Here is a 14,909-nt window from a genome sequence, read left to right on the forward strand (position 1 = left end):
AAGTCCTGTTGCAAAGGTGACAAGGTCTCACCATCTGCTACATATTATGTTGCCTGTCTTCACCAAACCCAAAGGATAAAATCTCTAACTTAGTGAAGGGTCTACAACCTCAGTGAAACTAATGGTTGTACCACAGAAACCACAGGAATAATGTGAATTTCTTATTATAATCAGTATTTATATTTCTTATGGAGTATTCCCACTGTTCGTGCAGGACACTAAGTTGTAATTCTGATAGCTGAGCTCCCAGTAAGGAGTAGCACACAATGCTCAAAGCATCCTTAAGAGTGATTTGTCTTAATATCTAGATAAGTCAAGACAGCCTCCATATCTTACACACAGCACAGTAAATGCTAGCATGTAGCAGAATTTTGAAGTCCTTTATGAGCTCACCACAGGGGATAGTGCAAGAAATAAGCACTTATGGATATTTCTTCTCTTGAGCCTCTGGAGTGCTTTCAAATATCAGATTTTCTTGTGTCTTATATATCAATGCAAATTAGAGAATGATGACAGTTCTGAATCAGTGTCGATATAAATGTTATGCACCAAGAAACAGTCCACTGATGTTAAATGGCTTATACTGAAAGGAAAACAAAGTGACATATCTTCTAAACACCACTGATCTTTCCTCATGCAATTAGACCCCTTTATTGCTCCCAAAACTCTGCTGATCCTTCCCAAATCCAGATATCAGTCCTGTCTCCATCACAGCAATTCTAAGCTTGTGGGTAAAATAAGAGAGGATGCAGCTGGGAGAGATCAACCTCTTCATACGAAAATTTCCAGCTGCAGATTTATAATTTTGAGCTTCAGGTAAATTATGAATGGGAATGGTTTGAAAGGCAATTTTTATCAGACCCTCTGATGGAGATGAAAAGATGAAAAAAATGTCAGGACACACAGTGCTTTAAGTCAGAAATTGAAGCTGCAAAATTGATACTGAAATTGAAATGTCTTCATTGTATTCACACCTCACAATGAATACATTTCATACTTACTTTCTTCATACATACTTCATTTCTTCATACATTTCTTCATACATACTTCATTTCATACATACTTCTTTCTTACCTGAAGACTTGTGTACTTGTGAATTTACCTGTTTTCCAACATTATCAAACAGTTTAATAAAAGTGATTACACCTATTCTTGTCAATCTTTCTTAAACCAACAGAGATCCAACAGGGCTACAGCTACTGATAGAGCACCATTGGGTATGTTGAAAATAAATATAAATGCAAATGTAGGTTAAAAGTAAATTATTATTGTTACATTTTTAAATTCAAAGTTGACTTACTGCCTATGAAAAGTGACCAGCTAATCAAATGAAACAATCATTTGATTTTGTAAAGACAGTAAAACATGAAATCTCTAGAGAAGACTCCAGATGCAAAAAGTTTACTATAGGGAAAAGAGGCTTTACCTTCATTCCTGGATCTTGGTCTGTTGCAGGAATTGCCAGTAGCCTTGCTTCCAATTTGTACATAAAATTGAACCAGCCTGTTAAAAAACATCAAGGTAGAAGAGAAATGTAATTATCAACTGATAGAACAAAATCAGTCAGAATAACTCTCCTTAACTGGTATGGCATTTTCAATTAGGTAATTAGTCCAGGCTTATTCATCAGACAGCGTTCCCACTAAAATCAAACTTTGCCATAGTAAACAGTGGAGGACTCAAAACAGAAGAAGGTGATGTAGTTTATTGATCCAGTGACTAATAATTATATTAAAATAAAAATAATAAAATAATATATTGTTGAACTGAACAGGATGTTTTAACAGTTCCTACCTTCACATGAAGATGTAAAAATGCTTAAGAAGCCAAATCTGCAATTTACATCAGATCTTACCTTGATCCCTTCTAACTAGAAAGTGGTTTAAGCCTTAGAAGACAGTATTAGAGTTTAAATAGAATTATATTCTCACTAAAACACCAGTCTCTTTTTGACTGTTAAATTCTTCATGTAAAGATATGTTACGAGGGAAAGAAGCATTTCTGATCTGCTGGTTTTGTATCTTGTAGTTATTTATGTTACCACCTCCTTACTTTCACCCTTTCGACATTAAACCATGGTAACATTTTCCTTTGCATGAAACTTTTTCCATGCCCCTGGTTTTTCCCAAAACCATCTTTTAGGATCCTTCTAAAGCTGCAACATCCTTTGAGACAGTGTCACTGGTTTTATTGACAGAATTTTAGGCAAGCCTGGAACATCCCTGAACACGATTAACCCATCCTTGTGCTCCAAAGAGTGCTCCAAACTCTTGTCAATTTTATCACAGTCTGCAGTGATACTTTGCTACGCTTCTTGAATTGTTATTTTTAATTGTGATTCTGTGGTGTCAGAGTAGTTCACATTTTTTTCTTAGATGTGCACTGTTCTGCTAATAAAACCAATTTATGTTAATTAATGTCCTGTTGCTCTTTCATTACATTCATTTCATCACATTTCTCTGACATTTGTCTGAGTCTTATGTGGCCATAAAGAATGTAAAGGGCATTGAGATGACTGAGAAAGCTACCACCCTTTCATCTAATTCATGGGTTGTCTGCAGTACACACATGAAGCAGAGCCAGAATTGAGCAGAGATTCTGAAATCATCTCCATCTTGAGCTTTTGCACACTGAAAGTTGGCAATACCATTCTCCTTTCTGTTTACTAGCCAGCTTTTGATTTATACTGATGCCTGCCTGCTGTGTTATGGTAGTACTCACTGATGTTTTTGAGAAGCACTTGCTTGACTCTTGTGCTGGGGGGTGTCTTTGTGGAGCACATGGGGAGATGTGGGCTTATTGCCAAGCAGAAGCTTGGGGAAGAGAACACAAACTGAAAGGAAACTAGGTTTTGTTAACTCCACTACTTGCAGATAGCTTCTTCATTTTCAGTACTAGTTTTCAAGGTGGATTTACTGCTCTGTGTGAAGAAACAAGGCTTGATTTGTCACTCAGATAATTCCTCACAAGAATAACTCTTTTCTCTTTAGAGGATTTGGTTCTAATTTGTATTGACATCAGTAAAATCACAGACAAGACACAGTACCACAGACAGAGCCAGTGAGATGCAACATGAATTTTCACAGTTTTTTCTTAGCACTACAGGCCATTATGTTTGTTATAAAAAGTGTAATCAATTACATAAGGAATAAGATGACAGGGCAGATTGGGCTTCAGAATATGACATTGCAGGGTATGCACAGAGTGCATGCTAATGGTAATTAGTTTAGGGGATTGAGTTTTAGTTTTAAAACCTCGTAGTATTAAAGCCGAGTTTAGCATTGCTTTTCTAGATTTCTCCGTGGTGGCAGTACCACCAAGGGCTGACAAATCTTGACCCCCCTGGAGCAGAGTGAACTGGGAGCACTGTGCCCTGGTATTCTCTGCTCTGCTAGGAAGATACAGGTAAGAAGAAAAAGGTCTTTCTATTTCCTACAAAAATGAATTAGAATTATTTGTGTTCTTTACATAAAAATTACCCTAGGCATATAAAAAGCTGTAACTGAAACAGAATGATACAAACACAAATAAGTGGGCATGCAGGCATTCAGAATGAAAAAAAGAACTTTAATGTATTGCAATATTTAGATGGATAGATAGATAGATAGATAGATAGATAGATAGATAGATAGATAGACTATTTTTTTGTTGTTGTTGCTATTCCATGCCTGATTTTATGACACAAGACCTTAAAAGGTCTGGGAAAACATTATTAACCCCAAAAATAAGCAGCTTAAAAATCTACTGAAGGAGTTTCAGCACTCCTATTCACGATCTTCAAAACACATATCTAATAGTATGTCATATTTTCCTCCTGTTTACTCAGTAACCAAGCCACTCCTAGCCAAAAAACCTACTCATAAATAAAAGATAACTGCGCATGGGCTAAGACGACCCCTAATAATATAACCTAATTCTATGCAAGGCATTACTGAATGCAAAAAAAAAAAAAGAAAAACCCCAAACGGAAAACGTATTTCACTCTAATCTCCTCTTTCTAGTGACGTTAATTTCAGCTCCAGTAACAGAAAACATTTCTAGGCTGGAGTATGATTTTCTTTGAGGATATGGGTTTTTCAGTTTACCCCTCACACTCTCACAAAATTAGTCTGCTCTAGCTTCTAGAAGAAATCATCCAGCTGATGTTACAGACAGCCTCAAGCATTAAGTGGGTATTCACCTTAGCAAGATGTCTAAAGGCTGGATATCAATGTCTTTGTCTTCCATGACCATCCCAGCTCCCTTTACGAGTTAGGAAAAATACAGACTTCCAGAATACAAAACAGTGGTCTTTGCTAGATGCTGTTTTAGGATTAACTTCATTGCTCTTTTGAAGTAGTTATTTATCTCTTTTGAGTACATAAGAAGTATGAAATAATTGCAGTAATCTAGAGTATTTATGTTCTGGATGACTTACGTGAGGTGGATCCTACTCTTGAGAACTTTGTGCTCAAGAAAACTGAGAAAAAAATGACAAAATCACGTTTGTCCCATTTGTGCTTGAGACGATTTTTCTCTCTAGCAAACAGCTCAGGGATGCATCTTCAAATTTTAATTGCTGGAGGAAATAAGCATATTCACTGTGATACTTATTAAAAGGATCAGTGTTGGTTTATTTTGCTAAAATGATCACTCTTATCAGTAGAAAAGCTCAAACACTGAGCGTGTGCTCAGAAAGGGGATCTTATTTTCTTTTACCAGGAGATGTCTCTCTGGTCATTTAGGTCCTTGGGGCAGTTTTGAGACTCTAGCTGACCCTAGATGTGTTTATGCAAAATGAAAATGGATTGAAAAAAATCCAGAAAGAGCATCACTCTGTATTTTACTTTTGCTGGTGTTTTAAGTGGTTAAACTCTACAAAAATGCAAATCTATAAATATAAATATCTGGCATTGAAAATTATTTCAAAGTAATCCAAAAGCTAAAGAAAATACTTTTCTTTATTAAAAAGGTTTCTCCAGGAAAGAAGGAATAACCCCAAGCCATCATTTGAACATAGACTTCTTGATCATAGTTACTTCAAAATTACACTTTGCAGTACTGATAACGTGAGATTTAAAAGGATGGTGGAACAGAAAATGTGTTCAGATCTTTCCAGAGTTTAAGCACAAACATATGCTTGTCAAAAGTGTATTTGTCAAACAATAAATTACTTTAACTATTAAGCAATTTTCATTGTTATATAAAAGAACCAAGTATTTGTCAGAGGAGAATTTGTCAATCAGGCAGGACGGAGAGGAAATGCAGCAGCTGCTGTGTAATGCTGTCCTGGAGAGCAGCCACGGATGTCCTGAGAGCCACAGCACCCATCTTGCCCTAAGAAGCACTGCTGGGCTGAGCTGAAGAGGGTGAAGACTAATTTGTGGCCACTCTCTGCTGAATGCTTCCACAAATTAAATAATGCAACAAAATCAGTGCATCACTTGCTCTTGGAGCAGGATTTGACAGGAGACATATGTTTTATTAAACTAGTGGATATAATTGTGGGGTGGGAAAGGTTTGAGATGCATGATCCCTCATGAGACTGGACAAAGCAGCAGCAAACTCCAGGATAAATAATGGTTAGAAATAATCATCCTTAGTTTATCCTAATTACATGAATCAATTAGACAATTTGAGAGAGAGGATAATTACTACCAGTGGAGCAGAATTCAGTGACAGCAGAGAGAGGTAAAAGCCTGTCAGCCTCTTGACTGCAGAGAAACAATTCATATTCCATTTTTTTTACACTTCTTACAAGTGGACTAATTCACAGTATCTGGCAAGTAAACAACACCTCATTTGCTGCGCTACTGGCATGCTGCAATTCAATGCAGCCAGTGGAAAGGGAATTTTTCTGTCCAGCTATTGGCAGGCTCTCCGTTTTTGTGCTGTCTCAAGACCACATCTTCAGCTTGGTCATCTAGAACACACTGCAAAGCCTTTATCCCACAAAGATCAACAGTTTGTGTTTCCTGTGCTGCTATTGCATTCTGTTTCTAACCTAAGTTTTCCCTCTCCAGAAAAGGAAGTACTAGAGCGGAACGAACAAAAATTAACTCATCAGTCTAAGATTTCTTGTATGGGTTGTGATTACCAGAAAAGCATTTCACACCTTCTTGCCCATGCTTGGAATAGCAGAGATATACAAAGATGAGAGGCAGCACTGATGACTGACCTGATATTTGTGGTGTCCAAAGGAACAGTTCTTGCCTCCCTTTTCCCAGGTCCATTGAAGTACAGAGATTTTCCATCACTGAGCACACCACAACCTGTTCCAACCTGACCTCCTGTTATCTTGTACCAGAGAGGGCTTAGCTTTCTCTCAAACCTGTCGAACATCTCACTGTGGTTAGGCACATTTGATACACAGGTTCCATGTGATGCTTAAAGAAAAAAAAAAGGGAAATGCTTTGTTGTAACTGTGTTGAAGAGAGCAAAAGTCAGATACAGAAAACTGGCAGACAGTTCTATTGCACCCACACAAGAGAAAGTACTGTGCTTTTTTTTTTTTGAGGAAGTGCCAAGAAGATAGGATTGTACCTTTTCAAGCCCTCCATATTTTTTTCTGTAGTCAGAATAAATCCCCATCCTTTAAACTCCAAGATGGCTTATTTTACTCGGTGAAAAATACATGCCTTATATAGATAAGCCATTTTATGTAAACAGAAAAATATGATCCTTTTAGTCCTTTATAAATAAATTGAACAGAAAATGTTAGCTTATTGCTTTGTTGGTATAAAGGGTCGAAAAGAGTGCAGTATGCAACTGGTAGTGTCAATCTCTGTCTGTTTTTTTTTCACCAAGTATGTGTTTTTTGTGTTTGTTATTTTCTTTTCCCCCCTTTATTTTTGCAGCAGAAAAGCCCCAGAAAACACAAGTGAGCAGAATTTTTCACAGAAGGGCCTGTCAGAACATATGTTCCTTCCTGGTCCTATGCCATCTGATGGCCAGGGGACTCAGTAACAGAAGCAGTTCATTTGAAGATGGTCCAAAGGTTTTTAAACAGACTTTCTAGTTTAAAATATTTTATTTTGTTTTTTCTTCTATTGCTAGTCCCTTTCCATTCATACAGATGGCTATGTTCACGGATTGTGGTTGCCAGAAACATCACCGATGTCTCCTGTCCTCAGCTGCTCTATTTTATCTATACTGGACTCCTGTGCTAAATTTTATTCAACAGAAAGAAAATATTCTTGCTGGCAGCCCATGAAATTTATGTCAACATGTATTTTTCCAGAATACTGGAGAAGAAAAACACAGTGCTAGTTTTTGAACATCAACAGAGCCAGTGTTTACATCGTCCTATCTAAAAAACATCTTACCTGTGTAGCCCAAGTCACAAAAACAGACCCCCGAGACGCAGTCCCCATGACCATTGCAATAATTGGGGCAAGGCTCAGAAATGTAAACACCATCTAAACCAAAAGGAGGCACACTCTTGTGGGAGCTGCTCTCCTGGATCCACCGGAATCGAGTCTTACTGCAAAGGAACAATAATGACATGGTATTATTAATATTCCCAGCTTTCAAACCCACTGCATACCTTTTGTGCTCTTTGTTTAAGAAAAAAAGAGCTTTTTCCTAAACTGGCTATCTGCAAATAAGATGCAGGTGGATTCCTCAAAAATATTTCTGGCATGCTATGGCTTCTGCGACTTTGCTTATGAATATTTTTTCCACAATTTTTGGATGTATTTTGACTTCCTCTATTTTTCTGGCCTATATCCACCAGTGTGACGCAAAGAACAGATTACATGGTTTTATAAGCAAGACTGAAAGATTAGATGCGACTCTAAAGATGACTTTCAGTACTCAGTTCAACCCAAACTGCTAATTACACTTTAAACTCCCAGAAATACATTTCTTACAGTACTTATAAAAATAACTCAATAATGACAGTGATGCAGCTCATAGGATGTTACAATTTTGAGTAAAAAAAAACATTGAATAAACCAGATATAGGAAAAATCATATCCCATCTACAAAAATGTCACACAAAAAGTCCTAAAGAATATTTGGACAGAAACACAAAGATATAATGCTTGGATGGCAACATGAAATTCCTGAAAAACAGTGATCTAATCTTTAATCTCTGCAACTGATACTGCTCCAGAGACTTCAGCCTACACAAAGTTACTACAGTTGGCCCACTGTACAGGGAATTTATTAAAGAAAAAATATTTTGATTTTTAATTCTGAGCATTTAACTTTTAGTTGAATCATTTTATGTGTGCTCCAGAGGGGGGAATTGGCTTAAAATTTGGTTGTCACTCCAATGGATTAACCAATATAATCCTTTCTGCTTTGTGTAACCTATAATATACCTATCACCTTTTTTTTAAACAAACAAACAAACAAACAAACAACCTTTTCACTGGGATTTTGGTAGGTAAGATGATCAGTGTGCTAAGTGTTTTGTACCAACAGATAAAATGGGATGCTCTCAAGATAACCATGATTTCCAAAATGAACCATAACTAATTCAGTTTTCAGCATGCTGGGCACCTCATCATACTCCCAATACTTACATTTTCAATACATTACCATGAGCTTGTTATTCCTGATCACGTTACAAAACATAATGCCAAACAGATTGCTCCTATTGATTCTGTACTGCTTGTTTTGGGGAAATCAAATCAGCTGGTGTCAGATCTGTGCAATTTGGCACCTGCTTTTATTGGCTAATTACTGGAGAAAAGACAAACTTGTTATGGTACATGCTGTTATTTCAGGTCCTTGCAGCAAAGGCACCAGCTTCTCCACTACACAATATGCTAACATCCTGAAACTCTGTGTTGGGACCCAGAGATGAGGAGATTGTGTCAGGAAGATGGTCTGAAACCTTAGGGCACTATGTGAACTTCTGCCCAGAGAGAGAGATTGACAGGAGCCAGCAGGCTCAGGGTGGTGCAGACAGCAAATCAAACCTTCTAGGGCCTCTTCACCCAGTATGGACTGTAAAATTAATCCTGTTGAAAGGGCTTATTTGATTCAAGTGACTTATCACCATCTTGCTGGTATGGCTAAAGAAAGACAGCACTATGATGAAGAGATTGAAGACAAATGAATATGTCGTAGTCTCTTGTAATTTAATTTTATATATGATTCTGACACCTTTAAAATGGAAAGCTTCTCCTGTTTTGGAGAGCAAAAATATATTTTTCCCAGACCTGCAGATTTTTAACTTTTTCCTATCACAGCCACAAGGAGCAGGCAGCTCATTCACTACTGGCATCACGGGCTTACAGAGTACAGTACCTGGCTGCAAGCGACCTTGGGATAACAATAGTGATCCTTGTCCAGTCCTCAAAATCCCCTGTGTGATACACAGTTGGCTCGCTCAGCTCACGGGAGCTTCCCTCACATCCTTTGGTTCCTGGAGATGCAGGATAGCAGCCTTCCTTCACAAGTGACCAAAAGAGCCCAGCGTCATGTGAGTACTGAAGCAGAACGGGAGCAGAGCTGCTGTACTGGTTAGTGCAGCCAATATTCAGCTGCAAAAAAAGCAGAGTATCAGATAGGAGATGAAAAAAAAACCCCTGTGCTATTATTTGCAGTTTTTGGCTGTGACTGATTATTATAATTGGATATTATTGGTTTTTAATTGCTGTTATTATCTTTCACTTTTCAGTTTGGAATGCGTAGTTGTGAGCATTTCCTTTGCACCCTGCTGGCAAACAGTGACTGATACTTAAAGTCTGAGACCCACACGTGCATGATATTTATCTCTAAAAATTACCACTATCTCTACATTTAACTTGATGGGTTCAGTAAAACACTTTTCAAAGGTCCTTCTCCATAGCAGGCTGCAAAGAACAAACTCTACACCGGAACCTGCGTGCCCAGGAAAATAGAGAAGAGCTGTGTCCTCTGAGTTACAGAATCATAAAATCATGAAGGTTGGAGAGACAACTAAGACTACATAGTCCAGCCATGAACCCATCCCCAACATGCCCAGTAAATCATGTCCCTCAGTTACACATCTCCACGTTTCTTGAATACCTCCAGGATGGTGACTCCAGCCCCTTCCTGTGCTGCTTCCTGTGCCAGTGCCTCACCACTCTTTCTGAGAAGAAATTTTTCCTAATATCCAATCTGAATCTCCCCTGGCAAAAGTTAAAGCTATTACCTCTTATCCTATCACAAGTCACGCAGGAGAAGAGGACAATCCCCACCTCACTATAACCTCGTTTCAGAGTTACAGAGACATAGCCCATTGCAGTGCACCCTGATGTGCCCAGAGGATCAGTCTGATAACTCCAAGGTATCCCTTGCCCCAGGGCTGCAACTCCTGACCACAGCTGAGTCATTGGTTTTGCAGAATAATGTTTGAGAGCTAGCACTGCAATTCTGGTCCCAGAAAAGAGCAAAATTGGATGCAGCAGAAATATAAAAATGTGAAATGAGATCATAACTAATACAAAAATCAATGTTTCATTTTATGTTTTCAGAAAAATATTAGTTTTGTTCTATTGCAGAGCTCCTACTTGAGCTGCAGAACAAACGTATAACAAAATGATTCATATAAGCTGAAACATTTTTGACAAACTACTGTCTTTGAATTTATCAATGCAAAATCATGCTAGGCATCTTTTTAAAATGGAAATTTCACAAACTAAGGAAACATTTAACCATATGCTTAAAATTAAGGCATGCAAATAGAACTACACATTTCTGTGCTTTCCAAAAAAGAGAGGAGTATAAATTAAGGCCTTCAGTAATGGAAGAACTCCCTGTTTTCTGAAACACATTGTTGATGTTTTGTATATTTACATTACATTGCCAAGGGTTTCAGTGATGGAAGGTGCATGAAATCTTTTCAAGCACTGCTTTTGTAAACTAAGCAATTTTTGAACATTTGTTGATCATAAAACCTGGAGAATGAAGACTCAATCACTGAAGTGACACACCCAGGCTGGACGTGGCTCTGGGCAGCTTGGTCCAGTGGTTGGTGACCTTGCCCGTGGCAGGGGGTTGAAACTAGATGTTCTTTGAGGTTCTTTTCAACCCAGGCCTTTCTATGATTCTATGATAAGTAATAGGAAATGGTCAAGAAGCAAATAACATCTTTTCCAGGCTAAATAGTATTTATATATGGCAGTATTTTGGGTTTTAGACGAGTTTAAGGTATAAAACTATGAACAATATACTCATCCAGAAATTGTACTGCAGTCTCTCAGTTTGTATAGCATTTCATTAGCATAACTTTTAGATGAAATGAGATTTTTTTTTATAAATCCTATTACTTCTAACTAACTTCCCTATTTACAGAAGTGTGGGAATTACATTTGAAAAGCTGCCTGTGAACATCAGATCTCTTTAATAATTCTACTTGTAAATTATTCAGTGTCTGTATCTGCCAATTATGTAAAGACCATGTATTTGTGGTGAGCTCATTAAAATTGCATTTCAACCAACCTCCAGAATTCACCAATGGGATTTCACTATAAACTCAATAAAATTTTGATTAGAGTTCGGAAACAAGAGCTTATGAAAACAAATACACTTTATTTGGAGCCCGTATTCTGGTGGACTTCCAGGACCACTAAACTTTTTGTAAGCCCTATAAATAAGAATGCTAATTGGAGCCTACGTTTCTTGACAAAATAAAAGTAAATTATTTGAAAAAACCACACTGGAGTACAGAGAAGCTTGTAAATCCTTAAATACTTCAATATAAAAAAATGTACGCAAATCACATTGGAGCTTTTGTAGTCATGGAGCCCCAGATGAAATAAAGCTTTTTTCCCTTGCAAGGCACTTCCTACCATTTCCAAGTGCTGACTCAAATATACTGACAGTCACTTCAACCCGCTTGTGAAACTTGTTAAAGAACAATAAGCCTTCAAAGTTTCTCCAGAGGAGGAAAAAGCTCTCCTGCACCAAGGTTTTGGCAGAATCATATTTTATATGGTATGAATTCATACCTGTGCTCCACACATCTTTCAAGACAGCCTTATAATGTATTCCCTTGTTTTCTATGGTGACCCAATGGCATCTTGCAAGTATTGAATAAGATGAGTTTCACTGATACATTATGATCTGGAGGAACTTATATTTAAGGAATACCTTGAACTGCAGAACATATCCAGGCTTCAGCGTTAAATCTCTAGTCACTGCAAATCGGTCTCCGTCTGATTTACCAAAGAGCATGGCAGAGGGGGTGGCAGAGCAGAAACTTTCGTTTTTGGTCATGCCTTCATTGGCCAGTATTAACCACACACTTAGCTGGTTCATAGGGTAATCGAATGCTGGCTTTTCATAAAAGTTCTGTTAGAAATGAAGAGAAAAGCAACACAAAGAAGTACTGCCTCCTTGCAGCGCGATTTCAGAAGTTTTCCAAAATTATGAGTTTTCCAATTTTGCCATTTACACACTCTGTAATTACCTCAAAATCGTAACTTTCAAAATTTGTTTCAACTTTTGAAGAGACACATACATTCTCTATTGTAAAAATTAGCAGTCCTATAGTGATACGATAAGAGCTAGGTTCGTGCCACGTAGAGAGAGACACAGCTGCAAACATTACAAATGTTTCTTTAAGTATAACCTGATATTCTCAAAGAAAATAAAATTCAAATAAACTTCTATCAACAGAGAAGATGTCTCTCATTTCACAGTGATGCCCACAAGCTGTTTTTGCTTGTTACCTGTGGTAATGTGGGATTAACAACAGGAATTATGTGCTTCTGCTTCTCTGACAAAACGATGATGTCGTCGATGGCCCACTGATCGTACCCTTCTCCTGAAAACACAGGCTGCCACCACCGAAACCTGGTGCAAGGAGTCTTGGCTACAGCTGGCAGCTCCAGATAGACAAACCTGAGAAAAGAAAGTCAGTAGAATGCTAAGGAAACATCATAGGGAAATGGGAGAAGTACTGCTGAATGTGAAAAAGAAGCAGGAAAGCCATTTCTTTTCTCAAGAAACTGTTAAGTGTGATGGGCCTTGCTTTCCCAGAAATGGCTGAACATCTGCCTGTCAATGGGAAGTAGTGGATGAATTCCTTATATTTCCTTGCTTGTGCATGTAGCTATTTCTTCACCTTTTGAACTGTTTTTTTTTTTGTTTGTTTGTTTGTTTTTTGTTTTTTTGTTTTTTTTTTATCTCAACCCACGAGTTTTCTCACTTTTACCTTTCTGGTTCTCTCCTCCACCCACTTAGGGAAAGCGAGTCTATGTGGTGCTGAGCTGCCTACTGCTATAAAACCACAACAATCAGTTACCTGTTCAATATTATTTCACACAACTTAAATATATGCATTTATGTATATATTCCATCCTGTATTCTTTCTTAACATCATGCTACTGTGTATCATTGGACTTGCTAGATCTTGCCTCTTTGGCAGACAGAAGTGCAAAAATCATTTGGGGCCATACAGAATCTTTTTCAGAGGGTTCCTAGTTTTATGTGTCAGAAAGTAAGTAACTGGAAAATAAGATTTGGAGCAGCAGTATAAGTAATAGATACACACAGCAACATACTCTGTAAGGACCATTGCCCTTGGTTACTCCAGGGAGGTAAATGTTTTGCCTAAAACTAATGCACTGGATAGCCAAGCAATGAAGATTCCAGTGCATAACTGGGGACATCCTTATTTGTTGGAAGCTTCCTGTTATTTTGTCAAAGTAGAGGCAAAGTAAACAGTTTTATACTTTCAAATGCTGAGATTACTTTTAGAAAAAGAGTTTACCAAGTTTACAACAGTCATTCTGAAACCACTGTGTATTGAAGGCAAAATGAGGAGCTTGGAGGGTAAAATTATTCACATATTTATATACTACAAGAAATCAGCTATGGCAATAGGAATCATGTTAATAGCTATACAGACAATTGCAATTTCATTTGGCAATGGTAAGCTATCTTCAGGTTTTCTACAGCCTGCTTTGATAAGATTTTTCCTTCATAAGGGTTTACTGTGGCAGCCTGAAAGAGTTTCCACATAAGGACATAAGGACAGCTTTTAAGCACTATAGCATGAAATGATTCTTCATGTTTACACAGACCAAGAAATAGGTTTCTTAAAGACATGAGGAGTATGGATATAGCTGATTTAATTTAGGCAAAAGTTTTACCTGGGTTTGCTGAAATCAGAGAAATACATTTCCGCTAGCAGCTGCCAGTTGATACCACCATTATTGCTGTACTGCAGCAGCACACCTTCTTCTCTGCTGTCTGGTCTATTGCATGAAGAACTTTCTCCTCCAATCTGGATGTAAAACTGAACAAAATCCACCCAGGTAGTGTCCAAATCCCAGCTTACCAGCTGTCTTTTTCCAGCCTACAGTTGAATGAAAAGAGGTGTAAAAAATAATATTAAATATGACACCTTCACTCCAAATTGACATATTTTAAAGTCAAGCACAGATGAATATTATATAGGAGCACAGAAGACACTGAATGTTGTGTTCACATGACTTTTCTTGTTCTTAGGGCATGGTTTTCCTTGGCCATCCTTTAGGGCTTAATCTCTCAGGTGCGTTCCAACAAGCATTTTTACTATTAGAGACGCAGCATGTAACACACAACACAACTTTCAAACACAATTTTAACACAACTTTTTCATCGCTCCTTTTCCACCCCACTCCTTCATGGTACCAAATGCCTTCAGGAGACATAAAGTATAAAAAGGCATTTCTGACATCGCATTTTTTTTTACTGGGATACCTGGAATTACATTATCAACAATGCCTACTATGTTTCAGGGAAGGGAAGTGCAGCTGATGTATCAGATGCCTGACCATCACTTATTTTTTGTCTTGCATTTGCCTAGCAATCAAACTCAGTTACGATCAGATCCTTGTGTATTATAATATCTTCATACATTTTAGGCTCTGATTAACCTGGTCTTGTCTCATCAAGACCCTTACAACATCCAAAAGTATACACTTTTCTCTGCTTCACTTAAGCATTTTCTCTCCACTCTC

General features: G+C 37.7%; 1 protein-coding gene across 2 annotated transcripts in view; it reads right to left on the reverse strand.

Moving 5' to 3' along the window:
- The window catches only part of RELN (reelin), a 269,232-nt gene that overhangs the window by 50,873 nt on the left and 203,450 nt on the right, over window positions 1-14,909 (reverse strand). For both annotated transcript variants that reach the window (XM_042815609.1, XM_042815611.1), the window contains exons 25-31: window positions 14,058-14,263; window positions 12,633-12,804; window positions 12,052-12,252; window positions 9,241-9,476; window positions 7,305-7,462; window positions 6,158-6,365; window positions 1,427-1,503 (exon numbers count right to left, since the gene is read on the reverse strand). In XM_042815609.1, coding sequence (XP_042671543.1) covers window positions 1,427-1,503; window positions 6,158-6,365; window positions 7,305-7,462; window positions 9,241-9,476; window positions 12,052-12,252; window positions 12,633-12,804; window positions 14,058-14,263 — 1,258 coding nt within the window. The remainder of the gene's footprint in view (window positions 1-1,426; window positions 1,504-6,157; window positions 6,366-7,304; window positions 7,463-9,240; window positions 9,477-12,051; window positions 12,253-12,632; window positions 12,805-14,057; window positions 14,264-14,909) is intronic.

The sequence above is a fragment of the Centrocercus urophasianus genome, unplaced genomic scaffold (genome assembly GCF_019232065.1).
Source record: "Centrocercus urophasianus isolate 14NV4802_14NV808 unplaced genomic scaffold, USGS_Curo_1.0 seq_15, whole genome shotgun sequence".
Classification (NCBI taxonomy): Eukaryota; Metazoa; Chordata; class Aves; order Galliformes; family Phasianidae; genus Centrocercus; species Centrocercus urophasianus.